Here is a 27,417-nt window from a genome sequence, read left to right as displayed (position 1 = left end):
TTTGACACAACAAAGATTTACATCTCCAAGTCGAGCTGTCATCAGAAGTCTCCCATTTTAGACCATCCGTTCTCATATCAATGACAGCACCTTTCATTCCTTATTGTAGGTCAGGTAATTCAGAACCCGTTACAGCTTTCACAGCACCAGGTGGTATGGCAAGGTAAGTGATCACCTGCTCTGCCAATCACTTTTCATACAGGCATTCCTAGCTTAGACAAGTGTCAGCTGTTGAGTCTCTTGTTTGTCAGTTGGTTGCACGCAAACTAGCCTCAGAGGTACATGTTTATTCTTTAGGCTTGGCAAGAAGTTCTACAGAGTCACCTCAATGAAACGTGTACATACATATGTAGTGACGAATCATTTACGCTAGTTGCCATAATAGTGTAATTAAAATCGCATTCACTGCAATGCCACCAAGTTATTATGGTTTTGTTAAAATGGCCTGTCCCATCATTTGGTTTGTGCAGTAGTTACTAAGGGCTCATTGTCTCGTATGCGGCAAGACGATGTTGTTCGCGGAAGTCTTGACAGAAAAGAAGGTTGTGGGGAATGGGTTGGTTGTTAAGAAATGGTGGGTTGTGGAGAAGGAGTTGATTGTGTGGAGGGGAGGTTGAGGAGAAAGAAGGGGTGAGGCGTGGGGATGGGGTGGGTTGTGGGGATGGGGTGGGTTGTGGGGCTGGGGGGTTGTTGGGAGAGTTACTTGTGGCCAGTGAATTTAGGAATAGAGCTTCATATCACTGTCTACACAGGTAAAATGTGCTTCCTCAGTGCTATAAAAGTATATGTCATAGTATTGCAGTAGGCATACATATACAGAAGGTCGTTCCTTGTGACATAAAGCTTTATTTATTTCAGCAGGTTTATATGAATGTCATAATTGCATAATTCTGAATAAACATTTTCTTCCCAGTTAGAAGTTAGCCTTGAATAATGGCTGCCTGTTGATGGCGCCCTTTTGTTACTGTGTCACAACACAGCATAGTTTTTTGTATTGACAAATTAATTGAAAGTAGCAAAATTGTACTTTGCCTTCATGCGGCGCCAAGGCTAACAAGTGACATTGTACGTGATCAGAAAAAATGTTGCTAGTTTACCTTGCATTCAATTATTTAGCTGACAATAGTTTGCTGTTTTGTTTATAATGTCAATGAATAGTTGTATTGTCTTATGTGTTCATACAGTCCATACAGAGTCAATACAGAGTTCATACAGTCCATACATAGTCGGAAGTTTTGCCTTCATTCTCATGCTTTCCATAGTAATTCACTTCCTCAAGTCTCTTCCTATCGCATGGCATGCATAGTTAATGACAATCATCTTTGACATTCACAACATAGGTTAGTTGATTGCAATAACTCTCAGAGGGGTCAGCAGCGGTTCTTAGTGTTTCAACAGGTTTACATGTGGTAAAAAACTTTGAAGAGTAGTGACAGATAGTACCAGGGCAGCCTGGGTTATATATGAACTTGCTTCAAGTAGTTGAGATAAAATGATGCTTATCGGCTAATAGTAAGCAGGACTTTTAGTCCAATGATCAAACGAATGATTGAATATGTAAGATGTAGATGACTGAAATAATGGTGAGTTATTGACAAATCTTCAAGGCTTGAGCTGAGGTTTTAATTTGAATTAGTACAGTATTAGCTAAAGCTGAGAGACATACATAGAAGGAACTTTAGAAGAAGCGGTCAAGCTTTAAATGGCCACTAAATCTGCAGTAGATTCGTGCATACATAGATTTAGTGACAGTTTGAAGCTTGACTATTCCTTGAAATACTCCTCGCGTATGTCTCTCAGCTTTAGCTTATAACTCCTTATATTGGCTGGTAGTTGTCGACTTCTATGCTCATAAAACTGGTGGTGCCATTGAAATCTGCATCTCCCTTGGCTTCCAGTCGGTTAATAAAAGCATTCCATAATTATGTCCATAAAAAGACAACCGCATCGTGAATTGTCTGAAAGAGGGCACTAATAATTCTATGCACAAAAGAATTAAATTATTCCTTCCAATTAATTCTTGGGTTTCATAGCTATTCATATACTATAACAGATCATTCTTTGCGAGTTATATCCCTGCATATACTTTTCTAGCTTTAACAATGGTATCTGACACAATAACGAAATCCGTGACAGGTTCATTACGTGCTCAAATCTAACGATTATTAAAATACCCATATTGGGGAGACAACAAGTTGCGCATGTCTGGAATTATACCTAGTTATATTTTTTGCTCTAGTTATTAAAAAGAAAGAAAAAATGATAGTTTTGTACTTGAGAGCTTATGAGTGTTGTAGTTGCCATGCTCCTACATATCAATATTGACATTCAGTTTGGGCATTCGGCGGACAGTTCATTGCTTGTCCTGATATCTATCATCACTTGTACCCAACCTGTCATACACTGCACTATAGATACTACCAAACAGTGCTTTATCGAGCAGTTGTATCTGTAAGTATATATATAAATGATTGACCAATTGAAACATTTGCTAGGAAATATGAAACGGCATCTTTCTAGCTGGCTTGCCTATTTGGCCTCTTGGTATCTGTGGCCCGGAGACTATTTTAATGATTAATTACAAACTTTTTAACGCTTGCTTCCTGGTGCTTCGTACTGGTGATTCAATAACTAGGATATGGGTGCTGGCGCAGCATTTTTAGTAATTTGCCACAGACTTGATGCTTGGAATCATATGTGAACCAAGTGAAATTGACTTCAAAGTATGACAGGGGTAATATCTAAGCATTTTGCAAATATGTTACATAGCGGGCAACTTGATCATATTCGTTAAAGTATATGCAGCATAGCCATGTTGCCAACTATCACTCAACAAACTATACAACGGGCAAAATATTTTCAATGCTTTTGTAGAATCCTGTTCAGTGAATTCTGTCAGTGCGATTGTAAATATTTTTTCATTTTAAATTTTATCTTTAGGTATACATTGCTTAAAAGTTGCAGTTTGCATTAGGCTATGTCTATGTGTCTATCATTACAGATCGTCTTATACCAGCGTTGTAATAATTTACAATTCATTACTAGTGACTGAATGCGAATCTTTTTTGTTTTTATCAGACTTGCTTGAACATTGAAACACCAATTAAATATGAAATCATTTTAAATATGAAATTATTTTTAATTGCACTAAATGTGTATGAAAATTGTCTATTTTTCGTTGAAAACCTTGTGTGAAATATTGCGTAGGAGGCAGTAAACATGACTAGTTGGCAGCATTTGAATGTACCATCACAAGCAATTAATCTAAATTATATTATGATAACTTGATTATTGTACAAAGTTTGCAAAGTTCTCATGTCACAACTAAGATTTAGAAAACTGCTATATTAATTGTTTTTTGGCTATTGATCAGTCAAATATGACTAGCAACTGCTCTGCTCAGCGGTAGTTTCGTTATTGAAACTTTCATGTTGCGCATTGCGCAAAGATTCTTTTTAATAAGCTAAAGCTAATAGGTTCACTGAAAGACGTTTTGTGAGCATGACATTTCTGTTTTAACAGCATTACAGCGTGACTATTCTGTCAATATTCTAGTACCTTGGTTGTTATGGTAGCATCGATGTATAGGCTGTGCAATGTAATTTAAGGTTAAACGGTCTCATTTACAATGTTTGGATATTTGAAAACAATTACTTATTACACATTGGCTACAATTTTTGTAAAAACCACGTTACAAATGCCATTATCAATACATAATTTTGATAACAGCTCTTAACAGTGTACCACTTAGCATGCTATTGGTACAAAAGGTACACTTAGCATACTATTAAAGCACATAAATTACATAATTTTTTTATTGTATATTTCAATACATCAGAGTCTTGGCTTTCGAATGAGCTATTGTTTGCCATGGTGAGACAGACATTGGTTGGTGTTTATAGGATTTCCCCAGAGCTCTACCGCGAAAAAGTTTACTGGCATTGTCTCGAAAATTGTGACGTCACAATTCTCATATTCGTTGTTGTGTGCTCTTACCGCTTATTTATCAACTACGAAAGTGACGATAATGACGCTAGTGGCAGGCGAAGGTAGGACAACTCCAGAGAACGAATGAAGATGACAAAGGAATCAGTGTCATTAGTTCTCCATGTACATATTATTTCTATGATAAGTACCTCAGACTGCAAAAACCATATTATATTTTCCCGATGATATTATGCTCTAGCTCTTGATTTTTAATGCGATGTTAAGGGTGACGACTGAGACTAAGTAATTTCAAGCACTGCATGATCTCGCGAAAGTGCGATTGATATTTAGTCCTATGGCCACGCAACCGCAGGTCAGAGCAGGTCATAATTTAATCGATGTGATTTCATTACCTTTATCAACGACAGTACATTTATTGAAGCATAATTAATTAACCCAGAACATGTGTTTCTATTGGTCGGGCGTTAGTACGATCGCGGGCATTGTTGATTATCTAGAATCTTAGTTTATTATTAGCGCTCTCCGGGTTTAACAGCACCGATTGTCACAGAAAAACGCAGCCTCAATGGCAGCGAAAGGGATCGAAGACCTAAGGCTAAATGAGAATTATGACGCCACATTTTGAGTACCTGAGCCAAGGGTTTTTTTTTGCAGGATGTACTTTTGACATCCTGTTTTTCATAGTTCTATTATTCTTTGTGTATTGAATATAGGCTCATTCGAAAGCCAAGACTCTGATGTATTGAAATATATAATACAAAAATTATGTAATTTATGTGCTTTAAGGTAGCAAATATGGTCTGAAGCCAGGGTGGAAGTTCTGTTTCCAATTTCATCGTGTTTTCAAGTGAGCAAACTCTTCTTGATAGGTCCCAACTTGGTTGTTTATAATTGATTTTTGATTATAGAGGAAGTTGTGACCGGTTTATCAAGTGCTTAGCGAGCTATTTTTTAACGAGTCTAAATAGTTGCATAGCAACCAAATGTTTAGTAAGTCAATAAGTTAGCAACAGCCACAAATGTTTAATAACTGACTGAACACTGGTATCTACAATCTATCTAACGAGGTATAGGGCAGATAGCTCTTGGTATTGTACATTTCTGTTTGAGAAATTCATGTAAATAATTCTCTAAACCTAAAATTGTAAAAATTGCTTGATTCAAGCATTTAGTAGACAAGTCATAAATATCCTTAACTAGTTGTGCTACCCGGCGTTGCCCGGGTAATAAAAAAGTCTTTGGACAGAAAATTGATTTGTATTTAACATATAACAATATTTGCATTTCTAACTTTCAAACTACATATCATGAGAAAAGTGTTTTGTGTAATTGAAATAATTTGAGAGAGAAAATAAAAACAACTAAAGGTTTTCAAACCTTGTCAAACAACTTTTAAACTCATATTTCCTCATATCATGAGAAAATCCATCAAAACTTTGAATACGACAACACGGACACGATATAATTGTCCACGTGAGAAAAATTGGCCTTGACCCCAGATATAGTAATTGAACCTTACGAAAATATTTCTTAACAGGGGCATTGTAACGCATGGGCGCATTGCTAAAATAATTAGCATGCGCATGGGGCATGCGGTATATGACAGCGTTGTTGATCAATATGCTGTTGTAGCGCAGTGGTAGAGCGTCCGGATAAGAAACTTGTCGATGCATTCTTTGCCAGTTCAAATTTCATCAGAATGGGGAATGTTAATACCAAGATTCTAGTAGTTATAGCCAGAATGACAGACAGACGACATACTTTGAGAAATATATATATAGATAACTACAAAAAAGAATAATGAGTGAATGACTCCAAATGTCTATTTGGTTTTCATTCATTATTGAACTTGACTCACAAAATTTTTCTTGAGCTAATGAGCTAATTTTTACTTATTAACAGATGTGGGCTAACAGCTTGTGAAACTTGACTAAAACAGAAGATGCACCAGTATAATCAATTTCATAAATCTGTAGTATTTCAGTATTTAGTAACAGGTAATTAGGCATTGTTGCTTATGCGCCGCATTATTGAGAAGCCTGCAAAATTTCCTAGTGGTTGTGGATTTGTTACACGCTGTTTCAACTGTATTTGGTAGAAGGAAAAATGTATGGCCTTTGTATGTATGGCCCGTGTTTGTTATCAATTCTAAATAATTTGTTTTTAAACTGATCGCCCAGCTCATTTGAGTAGCCTTTAGTTTTTGAGTAAACTACCTACCAAAATCTAGTGCCACAGATAATAGAATATATATTTGTCACGATCAGTCATATAGCTGAAGCTTAGAGAACTGACAGATATTTCTAACCGCAAAATGTGATCAATTCATATTACTATAAACTAAGAAGAAATAGCCGTAACACACCGACTGTTTCCATGATAGAAAAACACAGTGTTGGGGGGTCCTACTTCACAAAGTTGTCGTCAGAATAGTCACCTTTAAAATCACTGTCGTCACTTTTAAAATCACTGTCGTCACTTATAAAATCGCTGTCACCTTTTTCAAGTTGGTAACCAAAACAACCTCTTCTTCAATTTTGTTATTCTAATACAAATATCCATTCTGGTGGCACTGGGTTGCGTTAAAAACCTGAAACTTGCTCAGTTTGAACTTCTGCTAACCAAAAGCATGGCTCAACCAGCGACCTTCACAAACTTATTAGTTATTTTTGGGAGCGTTGCTGATTACTCCGCGAAGAGTGACAGCCGTCTTTGGTTTTTAGGGCTACATTTCCTTTACTGAAAATAGACCGAGATTGTCTTTAATAATCACTGTCAGTCACAGACTTGGAAACGACTTTGCTGTCAATGTCATGGCATTTCATTGCTGTTTACTTGAATTATTTGGCAGTCTATAAATGCTGGGCCAGATGCTTCAAACCAAAACTAGTGAAGTTTCGATTGAACGTGTTGATTTGTGGACAAATAATAAGTTAGTAAAGGTCCGGCTACACGTAACAAAATTTTCGTTGGTTCTAACCAAAACCACGAAATGATTGAAACACACAGAATTATTCTGCGCTGCTAGAATCGTGCTAGCGAGCACGATTCCAGCAGCTTTTGCAATTAGTATAGTCCAAGAGACGTATAATGACACACAATAAAAGTATAAGTGCAATTCAACCTAGTACACACGATGCAACTGCTTAGATTGCGTTATTGTATGTATTTATTGTTTGGACGCTATAGCTACAAATTGTTCATTTGTTAATTATATTTCCTTTTTAGCAGCAAAAGTTTTGCGGTAGAAAATGTTGCCATCTTTAGCGCAATCAATTCGGTTGCATCGTATTTACTATGGTGAATTTCCATAATATTTTTCTTGCATTCCCATTATGTTCTCGGACTACATATATCTTTAAATTTGCTAGAGTCGTGCTCACTCACCAACAATAGCGCAACTTAAACAGTTACATCGTGTGTTCTATGTTGAATTGCTTTCGTACTTTTATTGTGTGTTGCGATACATGTCTTGGACTATACTAATTGCTAAAGCTGCTAGAATCGTGCTCGGTAATAATTTGTTAAATCTGTTAAAAACGTTTCGTCGACGAACTCGATGGGCATGCACAGAATTGGTTCTCGTTGGTTCTGAGTTTTGGCCGAAATCACGAAAAACGCAGAATTAATCGGTCGAAATTCACAGAATTATTTGAGCTGTGAATTTCGACCGATTAATTCTGCGTTTTTCGTGATTTCGGCCAAAACTCAGAACCAACGAAAAATTCGTTACGTGTAGCCGTACCTTTAGTAATCCTATTTACACAATCATCGTCACCTCGTCACCTACATTTATAAATGGTCGTCTCGTCTGTCACTTTTTAAATATCCCTGTCGTCGGGTCGTCAGAATCGTCACAAAACATGGGAGGACCCCCAGTGTTACTGCTATCAGGTTTGTGGCAGTTGAAGAATGTATGGCATGAGAAGTTTACAAACTTTTATGCCAGTAACTTTCTTAGATCTTAATATGTCAAAATTAATTGTAGATTCGCCTCCTCCGGTATGCCCTTGACACAATGGTGCATGAAAATGTTACTAATGAACTATTTATACTGCTGCCTCTGCAGCACATCATTTCATGTATAGCAACAAATAAGTTATTTTCATAATTCTCATGCGCCCAACAATAGAAGATCACGCATGTGCTTTTTTACAATATTCAAATGAGTTTGATAAAATACACAACTACAGTGTACAAGTAATATTAAACTTTCGAAAGATGACTTTCGAACTTCCATAATACTGATACAGTAGGCGATCCTTCAATGTAAATAATCTGTTCCATGAACGTTTATGTTATAGGGATTTTACGTGATAAGACCAGCAAAATACATGTAAATTGCCTAATCTGTTCCAAGATGTTTCCAAACTCACCCCTTTGGCCATAGGCCTACAAAAAGGAAAAACCACTTACATTTTTAATTTGTGGGTTGTACCGTAACTGCAGTATTATAGGTTTGCATCGACCAACTTTATTTCTTTTTATAATCAACTTCACTAGTTCTTAGACCATGATCGTAGTAATGTTACTATAAGTTGATGGGTAGCGCACATCTTCGACGTTCATTTACAATGATTTACTTGTTTTTTTAAACAGCAAAGTCTATTCTGGGAAGTAAAGCTAATAACAAATACTTTATATGTTTACAATAAAACAAAACAAAAGTTTTTTTTGCTCATATAGAGCGGAACTCCCTATTTTTCGTCTATCTGTATCCAAGGGTCAAGGTTAGGATAAAAGATAACTTGCGACGCTACTGCAACTCGTGACATTCAGATTGGTAGACTGACGCTATAACACATGCACCATTTGATCGCATTCAAGTAGTTATGAACAATTGCGCAGCTACCCTATTCTCTGTTTTGTCAACACATCTGACGATCTATCACGATGAACTAGAATATCACGGAAGTTGTATATATATATATAATAGAGATTTTTACGAGATGTGTCGTTTTTTTCTCTCGCAGGTGCGGCGAGATAGGTTACCATTCAAATCGAATTTGAGAACTCGCCCGACTTGACAATGTACATACATTATATAGACTCTTTTACATAGTACGAAGTAAAATTGACATAAATTCTTTACTTTATCTGGAATTTATGTTATATGAGGTATATGTTATAGGATTATCTACTGTATATTGTTTGTATTGGCATACAACTGCATGCCTATACAGTTGACCTCAATTCCCTACCAGTGTGTGTCCAAAGAATTAATGATGAACCCATAATTATGTTCATAACAAGATTTGTTTTATTGATGAATATTAGTCTATTTTAGCCAAGTTTTAAAACATTCTCAGAGAAAAGGAAATTGCATGATAATGTTAAATTACTATAATGTTGGGTAGTTTCAGTTAGCCAAGTAAATAGTCACATAACCATAATGACAGTAATTCACTTTTTTCATTTACTTGTGCAACTTCTCATGTGCAGACATTAAATGATTATGAAGTATTTTATGAGGAAATTACATCTGACTAAGCTAAAGCTTCTTGTCTCGTAATGATTTTAGCGAAATGCGTTGACTGTTGCTGTCAAACCTCTATAAGGTTAAGGCCCAGCATTAAGGTTATTCGTCTCAGTTTTTGCCGCTGTCACTTTATAGCATTTCTGAATAATTCATCTGATGATGTATAAAATGATCTTTTAAAAATAAACTGGAGAACATAATAAAACATTGTTTTAGCAAAATTATTTTAAAATTTATTTTTTGCAACATTTATTCAGCTATTGCTGCAATGATCACATTATAGTAACCAAAAGGTTTGAACAGGATGGCCAAGTTGTTATTTCTAACTTTAAAATGACAGCTGGCATTTACATGCCACTCTATATGGTCATTGCATTTTCATAGGTTCATTGGAGTTCTGCGAAAGACGAGCAAATACCATGAGTCCGTCAGAGAGGATGTTGGTTATGCCTTGCAAACTGATGGCTGACCCATTCCAGGACTCAGACTTGTGAGTTGTCTATTCTTTAATTGCTTGCTGCTGTTCACATTTCAATGTTTGCTTTTACATTCATTACAAATTAATGCTAGGCTTTGTTCAAATTAAGAACAATAACAATGAAGTGACATCTTGAACAAACTAGTTTTTTCAAACCTGCAAATGATTTTTAATAAACTTGGTTATTTATTTTTGAGGCAGATGCATTAGCCTGAGTACCAACAATTAATTCACCTTGCGCCAAGGATTGGTCAGCATTCACCCTCTAGCATAATTTTTGTTTAATAAAAACAAACACATCCACCCAGCGATGCTACTTCGTAGGATATCAAGTGGAGGGCTTTTTAAATGGCCGCAGAAGATTTCTGTGTATCCTATTCCGGAGGTAATATTAACCCAATCCCCTGAATGCAAGCGACAACTCACCACCGACACCAGAAAACTAAACATATTTGCTGACACGAATCACAGCTCTCCCTTCCGCTCCTTCGTCACCATGCTTATCGAGAAAGGAATGGTATGTGCTCAATTTCTAATAAGAGATGGAAATGAATATGCATATGTCAAAGCAAGACGGAACTATGATAGGTTTATATGCTGGCTACACATTGTCATGTTTTCTGCCATTGTTCAGCGTTTTGTAATGGCGCAGTGCAGGAGTTGGGAAAATCAAATGATGGAACATTCTCTTTTCTATCAAAAAATTGTTCTCTCTGATCAGCGCTATCTCTAGCTGAGTTGTACAGCCGAATCCTAACATTATCTGTACTGCTGGCCATAAAGGATAATCCTTTAAGCAATGTAGAATTTCAAAAAAACCTCTTGTGGTGACGCAAAACTAAGGGTGCTTTCGGATTAGCTAAACATGCCCCTTTGAGCATTCATGGAAAAACTTTTTTTTGACTAGAAATAAATGATGAGCAATCATTGGGGGCCGAAATATACCCATAAACTTAGAGAATTGTGCATTCTATTGATACATGGTATATGCAGTATATGTATATGCTTCAGAAATCATGGCTTTAGTTTTGGAAACAAACTTGATCGAATGTATTAGCTATGTTATTAGCTGTAGTTACAACTCCACTGTTTTATGCTTGATATATCTGGCTAAATTTGTCTTTGCGTTGGTAACCAACAGTTTCCTGGCTGCTAAGACTGACTTAATTTAAGTGAAGTCAGTCTTACCTAAAAAAATGACCGTGCGATGCCTAAAAATTGCTATTTAGGCATCGCACTGTCACAAACCACAAATAAACTAAGGATGTTATCACATTTACAGTGGGGGAAAATGGACATTTAACAAATAAGTTTATGCTTTTCCATTCAACATCTAGCATAGCACTACGAGGTTAGTAATTGCTTTGACAAATGTTGACAAGTACTGTGGCAAATACCATCGAACGATTGCTCAGTAGTAAATCATTTACCGTATATGCTCATGTATATGTTAGATCTCATAAACAAGTCGATAGGTATTTTAAGACAAAAATAACATTATTATAGGTATTACTCCTGTATAAGCTGACCCCATTATGTCAGAATATTCTGGAATAATTATACCAAATCTGAATTGATTTTTGCTACCAGGAATAAAAACAAAGCTTCGAAAATTGAAGGTTTTTACTCTATACGATAAATAGAGTTCTTCAACCAATTTTAAATGCGGTTTTGGGTGACTTACTTTTGGGTGACTTCCGACTTACAACAATGGCGGCTGCCATGTTATGATTGAAAGTGCTGGTAATGTATACTCTATTTTTAATGATATTTGTTACTGATAATTATGTTACGTAACTTTAATATTTCTATGATGAAGCACCATTATTGTTAGCCTTTGTTGAGGCTTCACACCGTAATGTATATATTGCATGCATAATAATGGAGTTTTCTTTTCAAATTCACGTTCTATTCGGCCCAGCAGCAACATGTCCATTACTGTTATTCATGTATAAGCCAAACCAAAAATTGTTACTTTCAAATCGTCTCCCAGAAACTCAACTCATACATTGGTATATACAGTAAGTTATGTGTTGACATTTGCTTTGAGTTTGTGGAGTGATTCAGCAAAGCGGGAAACAAAAAATGGACAAGTTAAGCACTACAAGCAAGCAAGATGTTTTTGGGCTCATTATAGACAACTAATGCTAAATGCTAAAAGTTCCTTTTAGCTAGCCTATGCTCTGTTATTACACCTAACCATCTCACACCATCTCATTGTTTAATCATTATCCCTGTACGTATGTCCCCTTCTAATCTTTGCATGGCGGCGTCTTAATTTGACTAGTGAGCCTACTCACCTTGCTGTATAGAAATACTTCTGCATTCAGTAAAATCTTTCTTGACGTACAAAAAGGCCAATCTTGACAATAAGTACTCAAACGATCAATACCCTATGTTCATAGGAAATATATTAAAAGACAATTCATATAATTTCTTTTTTTTGTCATATCCTAAGCACTGTTGAGACACACACAAGATTTAAGATCATATAATTGTCACTATTTTAACGCAATATTTTTTATTTTTTAGTAAAGTTTCCTTTAGTATGTCTGTTATATTTTAAGTTGGACAAAATTTTCAATCGCAAATCTCGATAGATTAATAAAACTTTGCTAGGGAACCATTTACCTTCCATTTTGGTAAATAGGATTCATTTACATGTCTTTTTAATTTATTAGTTTGTGGTATTCACAACAGCTATCCATTTTTCACTTAAGATTCACCAATATGTCAAGACAGATACTGGAGTTGCCGCAACAGTGGAACAAAAGTTAGACCCAGTTTAGCTAGTTATTTTCTAAACAGTGCATCTACATGTATAGTTGTCACAGAGCATTGTATGAGGGACTATAATCTGATAAAGGCTGCATTGTTTGTCAAACGTAATGGTTATCTTGGCACTCTTTTAGGCCGGTGTGATCAACATGAACGCTCAGAATGAATACCAAATCATGGTACTATTCGCCCCCAAACAGCAGGCGGCGACAAGCAACTGTGCCATGAGAGCCTTTCTCCCGCGGCAACAGGCCCTCTTCTATGATGAGTTCAAGAAGAGTGTGCAGCTTTACAAGGAAAAGGTAGTTGTGGGAAGGGCGGTCTCATTCAAATGCCAGCTGTTAGTGATGGTCTGTTAGTGATGCTTCTGATGGTCTCTCATGAAGTCTTGCGGGCGGTTCAGCATGTTGCTCTTTTGTAATAGTGTTCAAGTGAAGCTCTGTTAGACAGCATCAGAATATAGTTCACAAACATGGGAGGCGCAGAAACGTGTTTTTTCAACGTTGTCATTTGCTATCAGCATGTTAGCTATTAGCTTGTCTCCAAAGAAATTTGAATATACCGTTTCTTGGAACGTAATGTTTCGCCTTATTGAAGAATCCACATTTACTAACCTTCTTGTATTTGGTGTGCAGGTTTCATTTTCCGACCCTACTGCACAGTATGTTAAGCATCAGCTGCGCCTTCGTTTTATAAATATGCAGCCTTGGTATTGATTATTGACTTGTTTGACCGTTTCTTTCCAAAGCTGTTTTGGAATAATGCTATACAAATAGGATTAATATTATATTTAAATGGCTCATAATAAAACTCCAGCTGCCATTTCTATAGCTTCTTATTCCTATCACCAAGAAAATCCCTAATGTACCCAATAACAACATTCCATAAAAGCTCTGCAAGGAGACGAGGATCTTTGGGTGATTACGCATTCCATTTTATGCATCTTCCTGCTAACCCTTCAGCTATTGATGTTGTCAGTTCTGTGTAGCTAGACGTTTTGCATCAGGCAGGCAGCTTCGTATACATACCATTTTTCTTACAAAACCTGGTCTTGTTTGACAGACAAAAATAAAGACAGTGCAGGCACAAAATCTCAGGGGGCAGGCTCCTAGTGGTCAAATGGGTGGTACAATGCCAAATCACATGTCTCCTCTGAATCAGCCACAGCAGATGACTTCTAGGCTGCCTAATCAAGCGGGACAGCGCCAAGTGAACCCAAACCTTGTGAGTCTTCTATTACTCTCTTAGTGTAGTGCATGGGCAATCCGTAATGGCCTCAGTCGACTCTACACTTTTAAAAGTTGAACAATTTATACCGGCTTACCATGAGTATGTCAGGTATTTAGCCCTCTCGAGGAGAGCATATTTGGTCAGGTCTGAGTGTGCTGTGCTTTATGTGTGAAGGCAATCTGAAGTGCTACATTGTTATTTACATAAAGTAACCTCAAACCTTGTGACAAGCCTTTTTATTAGAATAAGAAAATACAGCATTTTCAACACTTCATATCCTTACCAATTCATGGCCATGCACTACATTATAGAAATCCAAGAGAACACAACTCATAAATCATTATTAGGTACCTATTTATTTGGCACTAGCCATTGTATTTAAGTGCATAAAGATAGTTTTATATCAAGGCTACTGTGGTATTTTATAGCTCCACTTACTAAAAGCAATACATGAAGCAGTATTAATCATACATTGATTTCTGGTCTTTATCCTTCATATATGCCTAGACTTGTCAGTGCACTTTAGTACAGTTTATAATTGGAAAAAATAGCCAGGATCGCAGTATAGTAGGTAAGGTAATTATTTATTCATTAATCATCATGTAGGATACAGAGTGCAATGATTATCTAAACTAGTGGTTGGCTAGTAGGAAGAGTGTGTCAAATTATCAGGCATGTGAAAGCTTCTCGTCTGATCGCTTTTCTTTATTAGATTTTAATAGACAGTGCTGTAGCAGCTAAAAGATTTTCAGTGATATATTTTTCAACACAAATCGTAAAGCGCAATTGTGATGATTTGGCATGAATCTACATTGGAAGGCTAGTGGGTTACTTGTTTGTCATAAACGTTGCCAAAAATTATCCCTTCCAGATAAGGTTAGAAAATGATTGTGCAAAATTTTCAAGAATTGGCAAGAATTCGTCACAGAAAGCGTTTCGTCGACGAATTCGGTGTGCATGAACAGCTCAGATAATTCTGTGATATTCGGCCGTTACTGTTGCTGTTACTTAGAAATAGCATTTGTAAACAGAGCCATATGAGTTTTGGTATTCTCACTGTCAGAGTTTTTGGAAGTCATTTTTGGTCTTTGAAAGTAATTAATTTTTCCAAGCCACTCGAAGTTGCAATGGTAAGGATAAAAAAGGCGCATGCTGCTCCGGAGCCGCATGTTGCTGACCCTTAAACTATAGTACTTGAGGCTCTCTCAAGCGTTCATATTCATATGTTGCGAGGTGATTTGGTCAATCTTTTGTTTGGAGGGATCATATTAAGAGCCACTAACAGAATTATTTAGTGTCATAGTCATCCTGTCTGTTTTAATACCTTAGGATTTCATATGTAAAATTGTGTAACCATTTATTGATATATTGCTTCCTTCTTTTTTAGCAACAGGTTATCATTGGATCCAACACAAATCAGCAAGGTGAGCTGCTCAGCTGTGATGACTATTTTATAGTGTGATGTCAGTTGTTGTTAAAAGAAATCTTTACTGACAATTTAGTTATTTGTACCACATTCTGTAGTGTGGCATTGGTATTATTCTGTGATGCAACAACTTATCCAGCTGGAGAATCATGGTTTGACGACTCCAAATTGCTAGCAGGGTGTTGTATAGTGTAAGAACCTAAGTACTTTTGTGATCTATTTCTTGCCATGAAATCTGTAGGCATTTTAAAAGATAGAGGTTTGCATGCAGGTTTCCCTAGCACGGGTCAGATGAACCAAGGTGGTATGCAGCAGTCAGCAGGTATGCACGCTCAGAGCCAACAAATGGCAAGCATGGGAGGCCAATCAATGATGAATCAACAGATTGGTAGTCAGAGAACGCATCAGAACACTCACATGTTGGTGCGAGTGAGTTTGAAATGGTTTTCTTTTACCAGATGCAGGCCCGAGTTTAATATTAGAATTGGTCCTCAAATTGTACTGATTGAAAAGCTTTTGAAACTTGTTTAAAATAGAGACTGATTGTCTTAATTCATTGTGATGCAGATATATATATATAACAGTAGTTGCTATGTTATGCAGTCAACATTTTATTGGATTCAATGAGCTATAAAATGGATCCCTAAAAGAGCTTCCTTTATAATGGTTGTAGCTTTTACTCACTTGATAAGTATGTAGCTTGTCTCTATAGTCATCAAAACTGAGCTTGACCATAGTACTCGCGGCATTCCATGTTAATATTCGTATTATTTTGTTAGCAGCCCCAAATGGTTCAGCAAATTGTTCAGCCAAGGCAACCAGGACAGCAAACTGCAGGGCAGCAACTGGCAGGGCAACAATTGGCAGGGCAGCAACTGACAGGGCAACAACTAGCAGGGCAACAACTGGCAGGGCAACAACTGGCAGGGCAACAACTGGCAGGGCAACAACTGGCAGGGCAGCAAATGCAAAAACAACAGTTGCAAAACCAGCAATTGCAAAATCAGCAACTGCAAAGCCAGCAACTACAAAGCCAACAATTGCAGAACCAGCAATTGCAGAACCAACAACTGCAGAACCAACAACTACAGAACCAACAATTGCAAAACCAGCAAATGCAGAACCAGCAAATGCAAAACCAGCAGATGCAGAATCAGCAGATGCAGAACCAGCAAATGCAGAGCCAGCAGATGCAGAACCAACAACTACAAAACCAGCAAATGCAGAGCCAGCAACTACAAAACCAGCAAATGCAGAGCCAGCAACTACAAAATCAGCAAATGCAGAATCAACAACTACAAAATCAGCAATTGCTAATGCAGCCTAACAAGCAGTCGCAATTGTTGATGGGAGGACAGGGTCAGCAGCTAGATGATTTGCAAGGAATATTGTGAGTATATATACATGTAAGGTACATGTACATAGCTACATTAGATATACAGATACGTGGCATCTCTCACGTACATGGTTAGATACACAAGTACTTGACATATCTCAAGTATATGGTTAGATATATGTAGAGGTACTTGACATATCTCAGGTATATGGTTAGATACACAAGTACAGTCAAACATGGATAACTCGTCCACGGATAGCTCGAAAAAATGGTTAATTCGAACATTTCCTTTGGTCCGTTCCCACGTAATGATAAATTGCTATAGATAACTCGAATTCAACACTGTTAATTCGAACTGTTTTTTTGCCCAACAGCTACCGAAACGGTTGTTTTCGCTTTAGAAAATCACTTTATTCAAAGCCATAGAGGTAAACTTCATCTTTTCGTAATTCATAAGCGTCGTTATTACCACCATCGGCAAAATATTTTTGTCAACGACTTTTCTAAAAGTTTGGTGAAATTTGATTTATACAGCGATACGATGAATAGCACGGGCTAGCCGGGTCACGCGCGCAAGAATTTTCGCCACGCACATACAAAACAAAAATCGCATGTTGTTTTGTATGTGCGTGGCGAAAATCTTTGAGTGCGTGACTCGGCTAGCCCGTGATGAATAGTTTTCCGACGTTGATTCCGTGTTGAATCAACGTCGGAATGTTGAATGTTTAAAACGTCTTAAAAAATGTTGTAATTAAACGTATACGTTGTTTGAGCTACAAAAAACTATTCATCGTTTGACCTAAACACAGAATACGTGTGTACATTCAATAAGTATCTATTAAAAAAGCGTGAGTGATATAGAATGTACCGTAAAACCTCGTAAAACTTCTAATTGAACTGCCTCGGAGTGTTGCTCTTAACGAATCCCAGGTAAAGTAAAGTAATCTGCATAAACTTCAAGAAAAAACGGCAAAATTGATGGTGGGTAAAACCCCAAAAGAAAAAAATGTCTTTTCTTTTGAGAATTTCAACAACGATCAAGTTTTGCCAATGTCAATCTGAAAAACGTCCTGGCAATAACATCACCTCAAACAACAAACCAATCTCAAGTGATAGAAAAATCTCTATACTTTTTCATGAAAACGTTTTAAACTTTACATTAGAAGCATTTAATTTGAAACAAGCCATTTGTGCTTTTGATTTATATTATAGTTTGTATATGTACATGTATCTACTAATAAATAAGTAAATATATGGACTTGTGACAGTGCTCTGATAACTTGAATGCTCTGATAATTCGAACACTTTTGCTCGGTCCCTTGAAGTTCGAGTTATCCATGTTTGACTGTACTTGACATATCTCAGGTATATGGTTAGATACACAGGTACTTGACATATCTCAGGTATATGGTTAGATATAGAGGTACTTAGCATATCTCGGATACATGGCAAAACACACAATTGTCTCGCATATCCGAAGTACATGGTTAGACACAGATTCACACATGTTGTTAGATGCACTGTTATCCGAAGTAAATGGCATATCTAAGGTGCATGGTTAAATATGTAGGTATTTCACATATCTAAGGTACGTGTTCGGATTCACAGGTACCTTGTATGTGTAAAAGCTTAAACCACCATAAACATTTATCTTTTTCTTTCCTAAATATATATATTTCGTTAAGGCAGGGAATTATGATCTTATTGTTTTCTGTTAATGCAGGGAATTATGACATAATTGCACTCAATGATCAACTCAACTGCGTTACCTGTCCTTTCATCTTTAGCTGTCTATCTGTATTTTATCTCTGTATATTCGCGTTTGGCATATCTCTGACTGGGTAAAAGATTTTACCTTTGCAAGCGAAGATTTTGTAAGCTTTTTTCTCGCGTTGCTATTACAGTTGAATTTTTGTAACTGATGGAATTTCCTGGTATACGTTGCATTATTTTTTATTCTGTATTCATCCTTTGTTATTTTCATTGGATTGTAGCAATGGCTAACCTCTCATTCTTTCTGAAGGACAGGATTTACCCATAAATCCAAAAGTGCAGTAAATAAAACTTCATATTTTCTCCGCCCTATGTACAGATGGAGAGGACAACTTCTCATGGATTATTCACTTTCTGTAAAGGCTTCTGCCATAATCATAATTTTATGTCAAAGCTGTCTGCAGCATGGCGGATATTCAGTTATATATCAATTTTATAGCCATTCATTTTGTAACAAATGTAAAAAGTATATTTTGTATCATCAATTTGATGTAGAGTTCTGATTCCTATATTATTACAGAAATGCATATTATTATCACAACTATTATCCTTGATGCCATCTTAGAACTTCTCTCAAAACATATTTGCTAACAAATTTAGCGCAGAAAATGTATTTATTATTTGTTTCAGTATATAAAATCTCAGAGACTACCAGGTCTCCCAGTAGAACATAGAAGCTAACTCCTGATTTACCGGTGGTTTTTAATAAAGCTTAAATTGTACATCTACCAAACAAGGTGCAATTCGCTGCATGTCTTTAAAATATATGGTATCATACCTAGAAAATCATTATGCTTTGTACTTCCCAAATATTTTATTTGTTGAGGGTTGAACAGCTTGAGAGTCGTATCATCAGTTTATATATCTGGTTAAACACATTGCTACATACATTCTTATCTGTACTAATTGTATATAAACATACGAAGCTACTTAGTTAACTTGCTGAATTATCAATTTCACATTCTGTGTGCACGCTATAAATTTTCTTTCTCTCACCATTCTTTATGCAGTGCATAAGTTTGCAAAGCTTTCTGCATACACTCTTATTGAACTATGTTTGGTGAACTAGAACATTTTAATAAAAGTATTTGCAAAAATTATCTGTTTAGAAGATGCCAAACTATTGGAGGTGATAGTGAGTTTCATCTCAATTATTTATGTTATTCAGATTAACCTATGGTTATTACAGCGCTTAATTGCACACGTCTGGCAAAACCTTAACATATCATCGTTTCAAGGTTTGAAAGCCGACTCACAATATATATTATAATGCATTATCTTTACTAGTACCCTGGCAGTCTCGTGTGCCCTGAGAAATTGTCAGGTGTAATTGCTTGTTTTTGTTAATAATTAGCATTCAAAGTTGATAAATAATAAATTTAGTTGATTACCTTTATCTCATCCTCTGCTCTTGTAACGCTTTTGTCTCATTTCAAGGATCGAATACACTATTGCAAAAATCTTAACATTTACCGCGTGCCTTAATTCATACGCACTGATTAAGCTCACCCGATAAACGTTAAAATATGCTGATGCTTTGTTCTGAGCGTTCTTTCTCTGATTCTCTGTCTTCAAGCTTTCTGATTGCATTCATCTGTGTGTTGCCTCTTTTATACGGAGCCCACTCAGAAAGCTATTCAATTCATTATTAAAATTGATTGCTATACCATTCTCTCATGGTAATCTTCCAGCTAGGATTCTTTGCTCACACGCAACTGATTTGAGCAGATTTGGTCACTAATTCGCAAGCCTATTGATCGCTATGGTCGCTGCCTTACCATAATTATTAGTCGGCATGAGACGGAGAGATCTACTTGAACCGCATGATCTCTAATACCTGTAAGCTGTCTCAGACTGCAGCTAGGAAGTTGTGATCTTGCTAATTGCTTCTCGCTCAATAACTTGGAACTCCACTCTATTTTATCCATAAACTTTTTTTTAATTATCTTGCACATGTCATGCTCATATTTGCAAGAGCTGTTTTTAAATTGAAAAATGTTCTTAAAAATTTCGATAAGCTTCATCATTAAATTTGTATAGCATTTACTGTTCATTTTTATGACCTGCCTGCTAATTTTTGGCTATCTTGTTCAGCTATTGCTCAGTTCACGAAATGTGTTGTCAACCATTTAGTTGGAAAATTTCGAGCCTCAAAATGCATTTGAGTCCGTTTATTCATCAGCTGTGAAAAACAATAGGCTGAATAGAAACATGGGAACCGTAAAAAAGAGTAATTTTCAACAAAAATTGCTGTATGTATAAAAGACTTGCTATAAATGCCTACCACAGCAATCTGCTAATAGTCACTCCACTCAGTTATGGAGGATACTAACTCGACCAAATAGGTCTATAGCACGATGAAACCTGACTTGATTTACATCTTTAGCTTTTGACCTAAATTACAGGATGCAAAGATCTTGTGATTATGCATTGTTGGCTGGACTAGCAGCGGCAGCCTAGCTTTAAATTGATTATGTAAGTTTCATATTTCTTCCAGCCATTGATTATTGCAATCTTTCCAAATTTATTCTCTCTGCAGTGGTGGTTATGCTACACCTTTTCACGTGCATATTTAAAGATTCTGTTAGTCTGCAGTAAGCTTTCCTTCATGTTGCTGTTGTAGTTGGTACCCACAATGTCCACATGTGATGCTACTCTACCACAAATTTTTTTCCATCATGTAAGTAATCTGTCAGTTTTATGAAGTATGTAACAGATCTGCAGTCTGTTGATAACCGCTCCGGTATGTTAAATACAGCACAGAGAATTAGTTGGAGCATTCTAAACATGAAAAGCTATTTGTAAGATAAGATTTTTATGCTGCAGCCTAAATGCATTGAGACACCCATTGCAATTCTTTGAATTGTGTATTATTGGAAGCAAAATTCTCATATTGAAATTTTATAATTTACAGGGTTTTATAACCTTTTTTAATCATGCCTAAATGTATCTAGAATCGCCCTTACAGTAAAATCTGGAGTCTAACAGGCCAGTCTCACCAATGGATAAAACAGGCAAAAATATTACAAATGTATAAAAAAATAAGTTTTTGTAGAACAAGTTATAATGAAAAGATAATGTACACTATTCTACACAATCACTACACGTCAAGATCAAAAGGTCACGCATTCCATGGAAAAATAAGAGAACTTGCGTAAGAAAAGTTATGGCACTCATGCAGTTACCTTTAATACAAAGTATAATAGAAAATTTGTTAAAACCGTCTACATGTACTTAAAAACACAATCATCTTCCTAACAGCATTTATACTGGCAGCTCTAACTATTTAGCTCTATTATTTAAGTCAGCAGAAGTTCTGTCCCAACACCTGAGGTAGTGCGCTTTTCTAACCCTTCTTTTTCTGCAGAGTGGTAATCTAGAAATGTAAAATATGCTGTCGGAGATCAAAGGACAACATAACTGAAGAGCAGGAGATATGGATGGTCAGTACAGTATGAACAGTCATACCGTGACATATGAGTGCCCCAACATATGACAAATTTGACATACGAGTAAAATTTTGAACATTATTTTGCCTTGAAATATGAAAAAAATATAAGAGAAAATCATATAAGAAGGGTCTCGATGCGGCTGCTAGATGGTCCAAGTATGCGAGAGACCATTTTTGAGAACAGCATTACTCGGTCTTTGTTGGCGGATCAGTTTGAAAAAGTTCTAAAGAAGTCGGCTAAAAGCCATAGTGACAGTGAGGCAAACAGCGCCAAGCCGGAAGAAGATAATAAAAAATGCAAATAAAGACAAAATTAGAATTAAGGTGGGTGCAAGATTAAAATTTATTTTGAAGTATGTGTTTGGTAAACAAAATTCATGTAAATTAAATTTGAAGTTCATGTTGGGTGGCATCCCGAATGTGTCATCGTGAACTCTCTCTAGCACCGCTGTTAGCCGCTACATCTGTCTTGAAAGAAAGAACTCCTCTTATTTATTGCAGATCATAACCCTTGGACAAGTATTCGTTACTTTGTAAGCGTAGGCAGTGAATTTTAGAGGATGGGAACAGATTAACTTGTATTTAGTTATTTTATAAAAGAAATAATGCCAAGACATGCAAGAAAACTGACATATGAGCTCAGTCCTGGAAAGCGTTAAGCTTGTATGTTGAGGTATGACTGTATATAAAATAAATCTACAACAGCGCTGAAAATTGTAAGTAGGCTACTAGCTTATTGGGCCTGACCTGGAAACAAGAGTCACGAGTTCAAACATCTGCAAGACCTCCCCAGCCGATGCAGCAAGGCTGCAGCCACTTTGAAAGACATTTGATACTACAGTGGACGCTCTTACAACGTAAATAACCTGTTACGGGAATGTCTACATTATAGGGATTTTATGTTATATGAAAAGTAAAATACATGTAAATTGCCTAATTTGTTACAAGATCTTTTTAAACTCACCCTTGGGCCAAACGGAAAAGTAGAGAAAAGAAAAATTAGACATAACTTTTTAATTTATTGGCTGTACTGTAACTGTAGTATTATTGGTTTGTTTCGACAACTTTTTTTTGTTTTTTATCATTTTTATTCGTTTTATGGTACATGATTATGGCAATTTTACAATCAGTTAAGCACATTTTCGACGTACATTTACAATGATTTGTTAATTTTTTTAGTCATCAAGGTTTATTTGCCAAAGAAAAACTAATAGCAAATATATTTTCACATCTACAATGAAGTAAAACAAAAATATATTTTCACTTTAATAAGAGCGGTATGTACCTTTATCTACGAGATCAAGGTTAGGTTAAAAATATCTTTCGACGATACTGTAACTTGTGACATTCGGATCAATAAACGGATGCTGTAACACCTGCACCAATCAATCGCCTTCAAGTATTTCTGAACAATTGCGCAGCTATATATTCTCTATTTTGTCGACACATCTGACAATCTATCACGACGAACTTGAATTTCATAGAACTTGTATATATCACAGAGATAACATTATACTCACTTCGTTTTGTCTCCCAAGTGCAGTGAAAGGAAGAAAGAGATGCTTTAAGGCTAACTAGATGATTACCATTATTCAATTCAAATTTGAGAACTTGCATCGGTTTGACACTTTACGTTAGATGGAGTTTTTTACAGTCAGAAGCAAAATCTATACATAACTTTTTGACGTTACGTGGAATTTACATTATAGGAGGTATACGTTATACGAGCTTCTACTGTATATCAGTACCCAGACTTAGTGGTAGCTGTAATAAATTTGAAAATCTTTTGTAATCAAAGCTATTGAGTTTGCACACATAATCTATGAAGCATGGTTACTCAGCATAGCAAGAGGAAACAACTCTAGATTTTTCATGGCAAACATGTTCAAATGGCATACATGTGGCTCTGACTGAAGATTTGAATCAGCTAGCTTATGACCAGAGAGAAACACTTGTTCTTTGTTTCTTGAGTAAATTGCATAATTTGCTTGGAAGTCCTTTTTCACAACCCTTTTGATAATTTTATACACACGATGAAAGAATTTGAGTTTTCAACCTTTTCTTGAAGGGACTTCACCATCTCTGCCAGCTGCTCTATTGTATCCTCGAGGCCTTCTATCTGCTGTTCTCTTAGCTTTGTGCCACCCAAAGCTTCCTGGCTAGTCACGGATGGTTTTTCATCTGCATAGCTGTATTCTAGACCGGCAGAGCGTCTTCTTCTTCTTACGATGTTGTCTGTTATTGATTGAAAATCTCCTGCGTTCTCACAGTCTGCAATCACGAGTACATCTATGTTAAGTACAAAAAGCAAAATATGGCAGAACACTCAAAAAAATTAAGGAAATTAAGGTTCCATATGTTTTGCAACAAAACTATGCAGAAAGTACAGTATCTATAGTGCAGACATCTGACTAAAAGGTGTTGACTGTTGACACAGCAGTTGCACTTGCGTAAGACATTCCTGGGTCTTCGTGTTTTCCTAATTATTGCCCATGCTAAGCATGCCATTGTATTTGTGTGAAACTGCACAGCACTGTATTCCTCCTACTGAGCTTAGATTTTATGGAAGGATATTCTCACCTGCATATTTTTCAGGAATGTAATTAAAATCATCCTGTAATATGAGCTTGATGGTATAAGAATTACAGGAAGTCGCAACTATTAGGTGTGAAGAAATACAAGACGCTTTAGAATAAAGCAATAAAATTTTAAAACGGTGAAGCTTATTCTGTGGACATCAAGTCTGGCTACATACAAGTGTTAGCTAACACGATGCTAATAATATGAATTTAATCTTGTTTTTTCATTTGCTCACTTGCTAAAGTGTTTTTGGTGACTAAGGATTGAACAGTTCTGAATACTTGGTGGATAAACATAACATTATCACAGGACATGATGGTTAACCAACTACAAGTATTTGAAGTATTTTAAATTCTCTAAATGCGGCATTTCTTTGCAGACATAACCTTTTCAAATATATACAGACATGGGAGGAAACACCAAAGCAGACCCGATTTTTTTGTCAAATGATACTAACCTATAAGATGAATTCAATTGTTGATTAGTGATGAGACAAGCTTATTATACAACTCTTTTGGCTAATAAAATAAGTTTGTTATAACTTTTTTACTTTCTGTTTGCATTCTATCAGCCCACAAAACCCATTTAAAGCCATTTTAGAAAGATCTAATCATTTAGAACACTTGTAGGAAACTTTGTAAGTAGATTATGTAGCATAGTTGAAAACTGATGGATTAACAGATACTGGACCGTTGACCTTACCGTGACAGCAATGAGCCCACACTTTTAAGTTAAGATCAGGGACTTTCCCTGAATCGCATTGAAGGTACTGGCGGGGATACTGAAATAAGCGGAAGGCATCTTTGGGCACTGAAGTGATATTGTCAGCACTCATGCAGAGGAGGTGTCCTAATGTCACCTGTTTTATTTCAGCAAGCTGCTCCGAACTGAATACACCTGGATTTTCATAGTAAAACCTGAAAATAGTAATTTTTCCATCAAACAAAGCATTTTAATACAAATTTTAAGAATCATTTTTATAGAATTAAAGTTTCTGTCAAGACTTCAAAATGTTGAAACTTCATAAATAACCATTCAAAACTTAAATAGATAAATTTTACTGGATTTACTACCTGTGAAACAATGAAGAACAACTGATCAAATCTGATTTCTAAGTTTAAGGGCACACGCGCCTTCACATAAACGGAATTAGTACTACAATGGACATACAGCATTTGTAAGTTTAAAACATTTAAGGGTTATTTTAAAGTTTTTTAAAGATATATTTCGTGAGTGTAGACTTGTTCTAAAACACACATACAGTAAATATCCGCTGGAAGTGACCACAAAAAAGACAAAAACAAGTCTAAGACGCTGTTTCTACTAACCTGTCTCCATCTCTCAGCCTTTTGAACTGCTCTGCAAGGATACAGGTAAATGTTGGTCCAATTCTTGCTCCAGGTAGCAACTTTTCTACCATGGCTCCAACAAAGAGGTCAATGTTACCTGCAAGCATATGCCTCTGTAATATATACTTATCTTGTTCGATTTGCGTTAACCCTCGAATGGAACAATATTTCAATGCTAGAATAAAATACATCCCTTTGCTACATCTTACAATATAAAAAGAATCATAACCAGAATTCGTATACAACTAGTAGTATATATAACTGTACTATGTATGTATAATTATATACAACTAGTCAACCTGAACGCTACTTTATGCCCACGTAAGTAGAGTTTTACTATGTTGCATTTCATTTGACCAACCTGGGTGGCCATATATCTGCTCCAACTTCATTCTTAGTTTCACATCTGGAATCTCATTGGCTAATTCATCAAACTCTGATGCATCGCTTAGCCCACATTTCTTTCTCCATTCGGTGTAGGAAGGTAGGGCGTGGTCCCTCCCCCTCTGTATATTCAAGGCAGCCAGATCTGCAGAGACGACAGTAAGAATATCTGAGCTCAAGTAGATTATAAGTGGACCGAATATAATGCCCCTGGAAGATATTTTCAACAATATGGAAGACATATGAGTATAGATATTACCCAGTGCAACTGCGTGTGCCAGCTTAAATAATTTTTCTGTCAATTCCTCATTGAAAATCTGTGTCGAAGTTGGCATCTTAGCTGGTGTTCCAAATAAACCTCTGAGGATGGGGTCAATGCCACCCTCTTCTATAACTCTAAAGGGTGCGAAGAAAGCTTTGTGCAGAGGCAAGTGGCCAGCTGAATGCTCTTGCATGGTGCTGTTATATCTGCAAACAGTAAAAATAGTAACAGTAGTAAACGTTGGGTTTGTTTATTGAGACACTTGCACTTAACACTCAGACATTCAAACGTGTTCGGGGGGATTTTAACCAACCACAGCGACATTGACCGAGTTTCTACCCTCAGCTAACTTAACTAAAAATCATCTTCAAGGAATTTTGAAGGTCATACAAAGATTACTGCAATCAGTTCTTGTATTGCTATAGGTGATCAAATTTCACCTTCCCTAATCACTTTCCTCTTTGCCATTTCCTGTCAAGTTCTGCCCTGATTTCTCTTCATTTTTTACTAGTGCCCTTTAAACCTCTCCCACTATTCTATATTACTGTCTCTTAGCTCTCATTGTTTCCCTAGTAACAGCTAAAGCTCACCTGTACAGGATAGGGTTGATCAAAGAATGACCAAAACGGAAGGCAGCCGAGGCAAATACATTCATGATGGAGGGGTTGGTAGTAGGATTGTAACCCTTGTATTCTCCCAAAATGCTCATTCCTACCTGAAGATGCACACATGACTCTTAGAGATGCTCATATTGATAAGCAAGTGATAATGCGATGAATAGGAAAATAACGCGATGTAAATTTTTAGTCTGTTTTTCCGGAAATGGGCTCCTATAGCCATGTCTTCTTTAAAGCCACACGTTGCAAGCTACTTAAATAAGCAGATGCTAATTGCAGATAGTTATTGTACTGAAACTTAAATCATTGTTTTCTGAAATCAAGGG

General features: G+C 36.4%; 2 protein-coding genes across 4 annotated transcripts in view; one reads left to right on the top strand and one right to left on the bottom strand.

The window, feature by feature from the left end:
- Positions 1–19,442, top strand: part of LOC137393010 (mediator of RNA polymerase II transcription subunit 25-like) — a 47,740-nt gene extending 28,298 nt beyond the window's left edge. Inside the window, exons 13-21 of one of the 2 annotated variants that reach the window (XM_068079388.1) lie at positions 110–163; positions 9,812–9,917; positions 10,230–10,422; positions 12,818–12,985; positions 13,746–13,907; positions 15,301–15,337; positions 15,611–15,768; positions 16,122–16,729; positions 18,670–19,442. In XM_068079388.1, the coding sequence (XP_067935489.1) occupies positions 110–163; positions 9,812–9,917; positions 10,230–10,422; positions 12,818–12,985; positions 13,746–13,907; positions 15,301–15,337; positions 15,611–15,768; positions 16,122–16,729; positions 18,670–18,679 (1,496 nt within the window). In that variant the 3' untranslated portion in view covers positions 18,680–19,442. Of the gene's footprint in view, positions 1–109; positions 164–9,811; positions 9,918–10,229; positions 10,423–12,817; positions 12,986–13,745; positions 13,908–15,300; positions 15,338–15,610; positions 15,769–16,118; positions 16,730–18,669 lie in introns of both variants that reach the window. The other variant, XM_068079387.1, reaches the window with a different exon arrangement.
- Positions 19,443–21,296: 1,854 nt separating this feature from the next.
- The window catches only part of LOC137395267 (peroxidasin homolog), a 28,409-nt gene continuing 22,288 nt past the window's right edge, over positions 21,297–27,417 (bottom strand). Inside the window, exons 19-25 of one of the 2 annotated variants that reach the window (XM_068082136.1) lie at positions 27,065–27,189; positions 26,472–26,680; positions 26,190–26,357; positions 25,808–25,925; positions 25,182–25,396; positions 23,956–24,170; positions 21,297–21,824 (exon numbers count right to left, since the gene is read on the bottom strand). In XM_068082136.1, the coding sequence (XP_067938237.1) occupies positions 21,795–21,824; positions 23,956–24,170; positions 25,182–25,396; positions 25,808–25,925; positions 26,190–26,357; positions 26,472–26,680; positions 27,065–27,189 (1,080 nt within the window). In that variant the 3' untranslated portion in view covers positions 21,297–21,794. Of the gene's footprint in view, positions 21,825–22,256; positions 22,368–23,955; positions 24,171–25,181; positions 25,397–25,807; positions 25,926–26,189; positions 26,358–26,471; positions 26,681–27,064; positions 27,190–27,417 lie in introns of those variants that run through there. The other variant, XM_068082135.1, reaches the window with a different exon arrangement.

This window comes from Watersipora subatra, chromosome 4, assembly GCF_963576615.1.
Source record: "Watersipora subatra chromosome 4, tzWatSuba1.1, whole genome shotgun sequence".
In the NCBI taxonomy this organism is placed as follows: domain Eukaryota; kingdom Metazoa; phylum Bryozoa; class Gymnolaemata; order Cheilostomatida; family Watersiporidae; genus Watersipora; species Watersipora subatra.
Note: the sequence above shows the minus strand (reverse complement) of the source record. Positions and strands in the feature narration are given on the sequence as shown.